Source organism: Ixodes scapularis, unplaced genomic scaffold (genome assembly GCF_016920785.2).
Source record: "Ixodes scapularis isolate PalLabHiFi unplaced genomic scaffold, ASM1692078v2 ptg001639l_1__unscaffolded, whole genome shotgun sequence".
Lineage (NCBI taxonomy): Eukaryota > Metazoa > Arthropoda > Arachnida > Ixodida > Ixodidae > Ixodes > Ixodes scapularis.
Genome location: NW_024610181.1, coordinates 134,046 through 146,236, shown reverse-complemented (window position 1 = coordinate 146,236; position 12,191 = coordinate 134,046). Strand labels below are relative to the sequence as shown.

At 47.0% G+C, this 12,191-nt stretch overlaps 1 protein-coding gene across 1 annotated transcript in view; it reads left to right on the top strand.

Moving 5' to 3' along the window:
* The first annotated feature begins 4,174 nt into the window (after nucleotides 1-4,174).
* Nucleotides 4,175-12,191, top strand: part of LOC115311212 (lamin Dm0-like) — a 29,200-nt gene continuing 21,183 nt past the window's right edge. The window contains exons 1-4 of the mRNA XM_040222918.1: nucleotides 4,175-4,641; nucleotides 7,381-7,492; nucleotides 8,344-8,493; nucleotides 11,263-11,559. Of these exons, the coding sequence (XP_040078852.1) occupies nucleotides 4,175-4,641; nucleotides 7,381-7,492; nucleotides 8,344-8,493; nucleotides 11,263-11,559 (1,026 nt within the window). The remainder of the gene's footprint in view (nucleotides 4,642-7,380; nucleotides 7,493-8,343; nucleotides 8,494-11,262; nucleotides 11,560-12,191) is intronic.

The window sequence follows — 12,191 nt, the reverse complement described above, 5'->3', positions numbered from 1 at the left end:
GCCGCGAGGCCGCTATCGTCTAAAGTTCCACTGCGTCGACCAGTTCATATTCCCTTGAGAAAGAAAAGCAGATCGCTCGCCTGGAAAAGCCACCGCCGAGAACAGAAGCTACAGCTCCGCTGCTCTTCCTTCTTCACCAAAGTAGAAAAGGCTGAAAGTTTTTCCAAGTGAACTTTTCCTGGCCTAATTTTGGTGATCAGCTTGTTTCCAGTCTCCTCGTCGCCGTGTTGAAGACGATTATGGTGTCCGAGGAATGTTTTTTTCGTGCAAGCTGGCTGTAGTTTGGCCGGTGTCATAAGTAGTTGCTCGTCGCCAGCTGATGCTCGTTCTTGTCGATTGAATATACTCTTCACTTTTACATAGAACAGAAATAGACGCCACATGGATAACCTTTCTTCGTAGGGTAAGTAGATTGTTTTAAATTATTTCTTAAATAGACTGTTAGAACTGTATGGACACGGGTCGAAATAGAGCAAACATGTTGGGCAGCTACGCGATCACGCTAAAGGGGCAAACGGCAGTCCGTTCTGCAATCGACGAAGCGGAGAAAGCGCTCAGTCCGGTTTTCGGTAACTACACCCAAACATCCACAAAACGTCGTTCGATCAAGATGTATTCGCAGAGCAGGCTCCCTGCTCTGCGAAGTGCGCAGCAGCGCACTTCGCAGTGAGAGTGCTAAAGGGGCCCTGAAAGGACTTTTTTACTGGTTTTCAATTCGCACCGAACCTTAGCGTACTGAACGTACTAACTTAATGAAACTTTTCTTTTCTCGAATTTCGCTTTATTGTAGAAGTTATAGGTAGGGTTCGGCGTTTTCGGTTTAAACCGATAAAAACCGATAAAAGTACGCCGAATCCATTTTCGGAAATTCGGTTTTAACCGAAAAAGGTCAGTTTTTAGGCTCGGCATTTTCGATTTAAACCGATAAAAATACGTCGCATTCATTTTCTAAAATTCAGTTTTAACCGGAAAAAGCTCACTTTGACCTTCCAGTCGTACCGCAGATCTGTGGCGAAAAGATGGAACGACAGTGTCTATCGAAATGTGCCCGAATTTATGGGATACACGGATGCCATCAAGACGTTTTGGTTTGAATGTGCCGCATCATCGATCCGAACATGAAGTCTGAAGTGCCCCCTGACTCCCCATATACAAGCGTGTTTTTTAACTCGTTGTAAAGAAGACTGACTTGATTCAAGCTCTGCATGTTATGTTGTGCTTCAATACGTCGCACCGTGTCTCTTTTGATGGTCACAATTGGTTGATGGGCCAATTTTGGCTCAGGCAGCTCTTCATATCCTCAGCCTGCCAGTGTCCAGTGTTAGCGTTGTGAGGGCATTCTCGAAGCTCAGGGTTATATTAACAGAGAAGAAAGAGTGCGGATCAACGAGGAGAACTTGGGAATGTACATGTGTGTGTACTATAATAAGATCAGGTAATCCTGACGTACCGACGGTAAAGTTCCATTTTTTTTTTGGAAATAGGCTTTATATCTGACTTGTCTGTACTTCTGTTTTCTTTTTGTTTCTTTTACAGTTGCACACGTATGCCAAATAAAGTGTCCATTTCTTTTGAATGATCAAAAATATCAGAGCTACAAGAATCATCTGATCCGGTGACCGTTGGTGTTTATTGTATATTCCCTGAAAAGCGCCGATAAAATTGTGTGGGCATAAATATACGCCGAAAAAAAAAAAACGAAAATTGAATTTTAAAATAGACACCGAAAAAAGTACGCCGAATTTTGAAAAAAAAAATAGAAACCGAAAACGCGGAACCCTAGTTATAGGCAAATTAAAAGTACAAAAAACAAGCAAAAAAATAACCTCCTTCATGACGTCCTTGGTTGCGTGAGTGGCCGGGAACTAGAGCAGGGGTAGTGAGCTAAGCGTGCGCTCAAAGGCTGCCGCACTCCGTGTCTACGGCTCGAGAGGGCGCCACTAAAGCATATTCTGGATAGGCTGTATGAAGCGGGAAGCCAGGGCGGCTCGCAATGCATTTGCTGCGCGATAAAACACTAATTCGGCATGACACTTCGTTGGCCACAAACGACAGCAAACACGAGGTAAAGATCAGTTCAGAACGGGAGCCACTTCGCGCTGCCATACCGCCAAAGAGCCAAACCGCAAGCCAAAGCTGCTCGCCGAAGGCCGTCGGAACGCTCGGAACCGGTCGGATCCTCGACTGTAGCGCCGGCGCGTACATCCGGGACCTTTCTACGCTCGCCGTTCGTTGGTGCCTGATCCCACTACACGTTTCTAGTATGCGCCGCCTTTTCCACCGCTTCGTGGCGGGTATGTCGACGGGTAATTTCGTGTTTCCGTACCTTATAAACTGCATTTGTTTCTTTTCTTATCTAAAATACTGAAGAAAAACTACGTTTATAAATAATTGAAACTTTAAGATTCAAAAATCACTCTCCCCCAGCGGCGTAGGCTTTCCACTTTCCCGGGGGCGGGGGGGGGGGGGGGGGGGGAGGGGATGCTTTTCCGCGCAATTTTTTTTTACACCGGCAACTATCAGTAGTTTATTTTTAGGTACAATTTAGAGCGTATGTATATCGCCATATGTCCGTCACTGTGTGCGTTATTTTGTTTACATGCCACTACTAGAAGCTCGTTATATGGCACGTAAACAGCGTCTCGGTAAGGATCATAACCCGGGGGAAAAAGGGGGGGTTGTGCCCCCCCTCCCCTAGGATGTCAACAGGAGGGGGGGGGGGGCACGAGCCCCGATGCCCCCCGTAGTCTAAGCCTATGCTCTCTCCCCTCTTCTTTGACAATGTTAATACAGTTGCACTTGTCAATCTTATCTCATTCCCCATATACAATAGTGAACAAAAAGATATGATATTTTGTTTCTTTTACAGAAGTATTGCTCGACTTCTAGTGAATAGCCAATTATATTTTGTTTTGATATGGTGCACCATAATGCAGCCTTTTTAGCCACCAGGGGTCGGGTTTCAACCCCTGGTGGCTAAAAAACGGCTGAACAACCGACCCCTTGTGCCAACATTGACGATTTCCTGAATTCCATGCACCGTCGGTGCCAACCGGTGATCGATGCAAAGGGTTTCCCTACAAAGTACTGATTAGCTTAGGTTTATACCGAGACATAAGGTTTTACGCGGTGTCCAATTTTGTCACAAGAGCCAGATTATTGACGACGTCCTCTTGCACTGCTGTTACCAGGTTTTCAATAAATATCGATTACAAAAAATTGATTCATATTTAAGTAAGCATCGGTTTCCACTCTATAAATACGTTAATGTAGTGTTCCATTACAGTTTTCATATCTGCAGTGCGCAAAAAAAGAAAGACCCCCCCCCCCCCCCCCCCAACAAAATCCGGGCCATGTGCCTACACTTTTGTTTCTGTCTTGTTCCCGAGCGCGAGTACGAGTTGTTAAGTCATTCGGAAAAAAAATCTACAAACGTACGAAGTCGTCCGTAATAAACACATTAATTGAAAAAAAAAATAAAGTGTACTCGTCGATCGCGTTGGGTAGAGGAACAACAAACGCTGAGCGCGTCTAGCGCCCGCGTTCAGACAGCAAACATAGCTTAGAGCGGGCAGAAGCGGAAGCAAGGCAGGCCACCAAAAACGTTTCTCCTGCTTGCCGATAAATGGCGCCCAATATTTGCCGAAAAGGCCCATTGCTGCATTGAAACTCGAGCCGTAAGTGACGTGCATAATTGCGTTCTGATCTGAGGTTAGTACGTCATTTTTAAATCCGCCTCACCGATACACCACGTCAGCGGCGGCGGTGGCGGTGCAAGACGCTAGTATCAAATCGAATAGCGCTGCATCATTCGTAGCTTTCACAGCGCAAGACAAAAGAACCAGGAGAACCGTTTCTGTTAACATGCAGCATGTTGAAGCTGCGAATGACACTGCGTTATTTGGTATACCAGATGCGATGCATGTCTCGTTCGAATCGCAGCGCTATTCGATTCGGTCCGCACACCCCTACAATGATCTGCTAAAAATTGAGAGCCAATCAGCAAATGGAGCATACACGGAATACGAAACTAACCCATTGATTGGCGCAACAGGTCACGTGGCCCTTCTAGGCGGCACTCCGCCATCTCGCGAACACATTGCGAGGGACAGCACTTCAACTGACGAAGTTTGCAGGAACAGTTGGCCTTTCGCACGTCCGCACAAACTCCGAAATGGCGTCGCGGAGCGTCCGCAAACAAGTCGTGACGACCACGACGACGGCGCCGTCGTCCCAGTACGTTTCGCAGCAAGACGACGCGGACAGCCCGGCGAACCCGGTGTCGCCTCGGACATCTCGCTCGTCGGACACCAACGCCGGCGGGAGCCGCGAACGCTCGCGCTCGCCGCTCTCGGCGTCCAGGGTTTCGAGGATTCAGGAGAAGAACGAGCTGGCCCACCTCAACGGCCGGCTGGCTGCGTACATCGACCGCGTGCGTCACCTAGAGTCGGAAAACAGCAAGCTGACCAAACAGATGACGAGCGAGGAGACCCGCACCCGGGAAGTCGTCAGCGTTAAAATCATGTTCGAGCGTGAGCTTGTCGACGCACGCCGCACCATCAACCTGACCGCAAACGAGAGGGCCAAACTGCAGCTCGACGCCAAGAAGTGGCAGACAGAGGCAGAGACCCTGCAAACGAAGTAAGTAGCCAGCCCATATTTCTTTTGCTTGAGGCTATTTCTAAACCATGCGACTTCGGCGAGCGGCTGTGGCTCGCGGTCTTTCGTTGTCTGGCTTCTAGGCGTCCGTCGCTCGAGCTGTCTTTTCGAAGCGGGGCGGTTTGTGTGACCGCGAAATCTTTAACCGGCTTCGTGAGCCTTGGAGGCAGAGTCATGACAAGCTAGCTAGTTAAAGCTAGACATGATAAAACTTTAAAGCAACTAGAGAAAAAAAAAGAAAAAAGAGCGGGGCATAAACGATTTGTCACAACTTGTCGTGTTCTCCTCCCGCCCCCTCCCCCTTTTCTTTTTTTTTTGTTCATCGCGGGTTCTGTGTAATTGCTTCTTCGAAGCCGCTTTTGAGCCGAGTACAAAAGCTGTGATGACCTGACAGCTTTTACCTTGAAACGAATCCGTTGTAGCCCACACACCTCGGGTAGTGTCAGTTACAAACGGAATGAATGGAAGCGTACCAGCTCCACTTAAAAGTGCAGGTTTCATTGATGATTCAGTCGGCCGGCTGTTGGATGACGGTTTTGCGGACCTTGACTGATAGGTGGCGGTGGTTCGACCGGATATGGTGTCAGTGTCATTTCCGCGACGCCTCTTTTCAGCGTAGCACGTTCCTTTTTCTTTTCTTGTGTGTTTGTCTACGTTTCGCAATGCGCGCAAAGAACATAATAGTGGTAGCTCTAGGTTTATTTCTACATTTTTATTTATTTCCATCCTTACGTAGCAGCCACGATTGCGAAATGGCTAGACTGGCTAGCAGTTTTGAGATGAACTTCTCCGGAGCAATGTCCGTGTGAAGTGGCCAGTGGGTGGAATTCCTACTTGTCGGAAAACTCAAATTGTACATGACACATTGCATACTGCATACAGAAGAGAAATAAAAGAAGCTATTATCTGGACTTGTGTAAGGTCCGCATCGGCACTTCTCTTTGTGCTATATATCACAAGGCATTCCTTTTGTTAACAGTTAGCGATAAGTTATCTGCGTGGGTAAGGTTATTCCTACACTGGCCGTGAAGCGGTTATGGTGTCTTCGATCGTTTGCTCGGCCTACGAGTCTGCCAGCCTCTTTCGTAACCAAGGAAAACAAATTCAAAACCTGTTGCTCGATCTATGGAAACCAGTTTTGGGAGGTTCCAACAATGATTCTTTGTCCTTTTTTTATTAAGTTTCTGACCTTTGTTTTACTCTAGCTCTGACCTTTCGAACACCTGCGCTCTACCAGCTTACAAACGGGGTTGTTGATTCCTTGCCATTGCATCTGCCCCTAACAAAGACAGATGTGGCAAATGCAGTAAAGGGCTGATCTTTCAATGGTCTTTCAGAATTCATTTGTAGTGTTCCAGTTCTGTTTGTAATGAAGCATGTAAGTGTACTCGTACTAGGCTCTCTAATTAACATTGTGATTTCACCCAAAAAAGTTTTGTGGTGCACAACATTAGAATAGTGAATTATTACCCAAAATAAAAAAAACAAATATGAGGGAGATTGAACAGCCCCCTCCCAACGTTTTTATCCTCTCTTATATTTCCCTAATCTTCCTTGGTGTCCTTGCCCTGGTTCTTGCTACAGCTCTCATTGGACAACTTCAGGGTGTCTAGCGACCGGGAATTGTCGGGGAAATTTTAGTTACTAGGAAAAATCGGTGACTTGTCAGGGATATTGTAAAAACGCGAGCCCAGTCAGAGAAAATGTGCCGGAAATGCCATCGAGTATCTTGGGCATAGACTTGAGGACTTGGGGGAAGAAAAATAGGCAATGAATTCTGCTTAGAGCGGAGCGCGGGCTCTGCTCACCCCATGTAGAGTGCTACCCGATGCAAAGGGAACAGCCAACAAATCCAAGCCTTGGATTGAACTGAGGGCACGAAACTGGTCTAGATCCAGTTAGAGCTGCTAGATTTAGTAACAAATGGGGAAGCCGCGGACCCCAATTCAATCTAAGCCGAAAGTATCCGAAAGTGTGCATCTGGCGGCTATGCCGTCATGCTGCCGTTCGGTTATTTATGTGTGTGGTTGAGCGTCGTGCTTTCATCGTGTTTCCGGAAGTGGCCCCTTCACTGACGATGTCGGCGGCAAGAAAGTGCTCGTTGCTATTGCATTTTATTGGGTATACATAATAAACTTTCAGTTGTTTTGGTATTTATTTTCTTTTTAAAATGAGCCCTATTGATCTGAAGCGAAACTGAGACAAACACGATTGAGTGCTCATTGGACTAGCTTTGAGTTGTGTACTGTGGTCACCTATCCATCGGTTTTTATCGCATAACATGACCGATTTCAGATTAATACTCTTTGGAAGTGATGCCCGCTATCCAGAGCCATCTTTAACCGTGTGTTTGAGGAAATGCCGACAATCCTGCAAGCAGCCACTTCTCGTAGTTGGAGTAGGTCTGGTCACGCAAACACTTTCAAGCCTTCAGTCTAGTTATACGCAGTTGTTTGGCACTCAAGGCCCGTTAACACACTTGCGCTTGACTTGGACCGACTGAGACAAGACCGGCTTTTAATTAAGCCTCTTGAAACGGCTTACGACCGGATGCGCAGCAATGCAGCCGATCGTGAGCCGTCGGAAAAGGCTTGAAAACCGGTCTTGTCGGACTCAAGCGCAAGTGTGTGAACGGGCCTTCACACATAAATGTGCAAAGCAGCCTTTTGCCTAACATCGTTCACTGACGTGCATTTGCTTGCAACTTTTTAACCCCGTCAGACTCGCCAAACGAAAACGCGAGTGGTCCGCAGCTGAGCAACAGGTCACATCGCTCGAATCTCAAAACGTTGACCTCCAGGGACGTCTGAATCAGGCCCTTGCACAACTCAAGGTAAGGAAAGCGGCCAAACGCTTGTTTTTACGTTAGCCGTCGTTTGTCTGCGTGGTCGGCTTGCTGAGTTTTCCGACGGCTTACTTTTCGTTGTGGTGGGAGGTAACTGGCGCTACGTCTACCAAACTTCTGGACTGGCCTTGGTTTGTGTTAACATTTTGGAGCGACAGCCTTGCGTGGAAACCTTGCACGGACCTTAGTCGCTCGTGTTGACATTGGTCACACGGTAGCATCGTTGTGGTAGAAAATGTCTGGGCAGAGTGCAGCTGTTGATTTGATGCAGTAGTGTGGAGTGGAGGAAGTAAATGATGTAACACCGTACCCCTCCTCACGGAGTGAAAGGAGTAATTACTCTGGTAACATCCCCCTCCCTCGACATGGAGTAGAGCAGTAAGTAGTGTAGTAACATCCCCACTTCACTATCACCTCTACTGTGTAAGAGTGGGGCCGCTCATTGAGGTAGGAACTGTGTATTAGTGCTATTGCACGCTCGTTGCCTTGAACAAAGTATCTAAACCAAGCTATCTTTTTTTATGGTCTTAGTTTTCTAGCGTAAGCTATGTGACAGTATGTGCATGGATGTATATATTCCTCTTTCTGAGATCTTCTTTGCAATTACAAAGCTACGTGTAGAAAAATTTTCAGTTTTCTGGACTCCTGGTTGTGCAGACATAGATATTGTACATTTCAAGAAAGGCGAAGTCTAACTGGAACTTTTAAATAAGAGTACAGTTGCTGACCAGGTGGAAACGGCAGCACTCGTCTTGGTTGGTGACCACAGTCTGTGCGATATCCACGGTCCAGAACGGATGCAAAGCCCTTTAATTTTGTTTTGTTGGTCCACTTTTTAGTATCCGGAGGCAGAGCGGGACGCGATGGCGAAGGAGCTTGAGAAGCTCCGCAAAAAGCTGGAGGCGGAGATTCTGCGGGACGTCGAACTGCGGAACAGGGCCAAGACCCTCTCCGAAGACCTCGATTTCCGGAAGTCCCTCTACGAGAAGGTGAGCATCAGAATGAAACGTCGCAGAGTAAGCGTGCTTCCCTAGGACCTTTCTAGAATTTCCGGACAATGGGGAGCATGTGAACCCGCAAAAGCTCTTAAAATTTCGTTGCATGTGAATTTAAAAAATTCAGTCTTATCGGCAACTGCGTAAATTTAGTAGGCAAATTATGCAAAAAACTGTATTTTCAAAAGCGTTCTGCTTTCTAATGTTAGTGATGTGATGCCATAAAATCCTGTGAAGATACCCTCCTTCCGACGGGTAGCCCATTCAATTTTTCTAGCTAAATATTAACAGTGGAAAAACTCCATCGACCGCACGCGGATCGCGCGGTCGATGCGATTTCCGTTGACAAGAATCTCATCAACTGCGCGATCCGTGGGATTGGTACGTGTTGCAAGCGCATTTGTAGTGAGTTTCTTCGTTTTTTGTCTGCAATATGCAGAGAAAAACACAAAAGACAAGTGTTCGTCACGACACCGGTTTCCGTGACGGGCAAGTTTGTATCAGACTACTGCATGGTCATTGCAATATGAAACTCAAATCCGCTGCATCCACAATCTACGGCAGTGGTTCTCAAATGGGGGTCCGCGGACCCTTTGGGGTCCGCGAAGTCATCCTAGTGGTCCGCGAAGCCCTGCCTCCTGGCGATAAAAGTTGTCTTTTTTCAGATTAAGAATAAACCTTCCATTTTTTGGGTACGTTTTCTCGTGTATACGTCAATAAGAGAAGTCCACTTCACACTAGCCCTTAGTTACATTCAATTATTATAGTTACATTCATTTATTAAATCACTATCATAATTAATCAATAACTTTTCCTTCCCCTCGCCGCGAATGGGGTCCTCTATCATATCCGCCGATCCACAAGGGGTCTGCGAAACATCAGTTGTTGAGAACCACTGATCTACGGTATCCTTTCCCGTGACAGAAAGTTTGTAGCGAATTCTCGCGTTTTTATTGCATCGTGAAAAGCAAACTTGCCACACCCGTGATTCGTGGTGACGCTTTCCGAGTAGCATGTTTTATAGTCCTGGTGTTCGTCGCTAACTTGATAAAATTGCTGTGGCATCCCCAAGATAGCCCACCCCATCTTTCCACAAGTTGTCTCTATTTTGGGTGAACGTTCACGAGGAATTTCTTGGTACTTGATGTATCGGCCAGAGTGGTTCAAAAATTAATCGAAGATGCCTTAATTAAACGGGCGAAAGAACAATGCGTTCCATCGGCCGTTCATTCGTACCCAGCTTGTATGCGCTCAGTTTGCGGGACCACTGAGCGCATACTAGTTCAGTGAAAACACTATCATCGTACCACGGTACAATTTCGGTTTTTCCCGTGAGTCAAGATTCGTATCTCAGCATAAATATTAACAATTTTTTTTTTTTTACAAAAGTTTTTGAGACATGTCTGTCCAAACCAGATAGAAAAGAAAACTGCCTAGGTTTAGTGTCCCTTCAAAGAAGTACTCTGGCAATTTTTTTTTTAGCTACCCTAAGTAACTATTTTTGCAATCGCTGGCCTCTACCCTTTCCGGCATGCTATTCAGTGTTGCGAAATTCAGAAAAATTGACTGCATCTCCACGTGATGAATGATATTGATTGGGGTGAAGCTCTGCTGGGTGCTGATGATATTGATTTTATTGTTCATAGGTAGTGCTGATGGTGCTGATATTTTTTTTTATTGCTCATAGTTAGTGCTGAGTTGCGGGTTGCGTTTCGACTTCATTGTTACTGCTTTATGGTCGGTGAAATGCGGAGCTAGTGGTTCTTCTAGCAGATCAGCTTGGATCCGCTAGAAGCCGTGGGAACGCATCTCCACCGCTTAGGTCAACGGTCCATGTCAGAAAGAGAATATATGGTATGGAACGTAGTTATATACACATTTGAGCATTTCACCGCAGCGCCCTCTCGTCTATAAACGTTGAGCCGATGCATGCAAAGTTTAACGCGATTATATACGCATCTGACCGCAGCGCCCTCCTGTATTGACGTTGAGCTGCTGCATGCAACGTTTCATCCATGACAAACCCCAGCTCTTGTGTTACTACCACATCTCAGAGCCCCCTACTCGTCCCGCAGTCATGGCCGAGTGGTTAAGGCGATGGGCTAGAAATCCATTGGGGTCTCCCCACACACACTCAAATCCTGTCGACTGCGCAAAGATTGTTTTCTTTTTAGGTGAGCACAGACGCCGGCCGGACGGACGGACGGAGAAGGCTAGACCCCAAGGAGCTTCGCCCCTAATAGCTATTGTGAAATCGGCAAATGAAAATGGCTCTAAAACCAAGATTCAAATATACCCTCGCTTTTCAATGCCGCGACATTAGGGGAAAAGCAGGCTTGCAGGTTGAGCGGGCAGTCTAGGAATTGACTGTGCCCAGCGTTTCTTTCTGTGCTGCTGGGCAAGGACTGGAGCCCACTTCTAAAGCATTCATTTGACACCATGAAACTAATCTGTTGGGAATAGTCTACAGCCCAAAGAGCAAACCCCTGCCTTCCCCTGAGGTCACCTCTTTATTGTGGCCAGTAGACTCGCTTTGAAAGACAAGGTGAGGATCACAATTGTAAGTTCAATAGCGGAATTTTGTTTTATTTTGGCACAATATTTGGGTTACTTTTTCAGCGATCTTTTTGGCGTGTTTAACGAATTTCCAGGCAAATCTGGCACTACGACGAAAATGCCAGAGGACATCAAGGGAACGACATCCATGCCCCCCCCCCCCTAAACCTTCCCTTCCCCTGGCGTGGGTGCCATTGCCCAATGCAGGAGCTCCAGGAGGTGCGCGTGGCCAAGCAGACGGAGATCACGGAGATCGACGGGTGGCTGAAGGAGGGCTACGAGCTGCGCCTGGCGGACACGCTGATGACGCTGCGAGAACAGTACGAGTCGCAGATGCAGCTGGACCGGCAGAAAACGCAGGACATCTACAAGAACAAGATGCGTGACCTTCAGAGACTTCTCGATCAGAGCTCCAGCGACAGCTCCAGCAAGATGGAGGAGATGCGGGCGTACATGTCGTGCCTCGAGGGACTCAACTCCAAGATCTCGGGGCTCGAGTGGCAGGTCAGGGACGTCTTCCTTTTTGTGCAGAATTCGTTGGGGTTAGGATGTTAAGAATAGATTTCGCAGGCTCTATTGTACAAACAGACCTGGGGTCACAGACTGCATCCAGCGCAAACTTCCAGCACAAAGAAATCGAAATCGATTTGCATTGAATTCTTCTTTAAATTGAGTTAGGTAATTGGCACGACACGGCATCACTTTCCACACTATGTTTGGCGGGAAGATGGACGTCGGGTCAAATCACGACAATCGTGCGACCTCAGTTTCTCTGCTGAATTTGGAGGAGAAATCTATGTTGCGTGTCGAAAATTTCTTCACATAAATTTACCGGGGAAATTTGCGTGCCACTCCTCCGCAACAGTTTCTCAAGAATTGATTTCGTCGAGTTTATTGAGCGCGCTACACCTGAGAGTTAGAGCCATGTAGAGTTTCTAACACAGAAACAAATTCTGTGTTAGAAACTCTGCATAGTTGTAGCTCTGAGGTGTACTGCACTCAACGATGTGGAGATGCGGAAAGCGTTATCAGCGGGTTAAGCAGATGAGCTGCACTCGTCCTGAACAGTTTGTGGACAACTCCGGGTTGACGGGTTAGGTTCCCTAGCCCGTCAATTGGGGGGGGTAGTTGGCTGA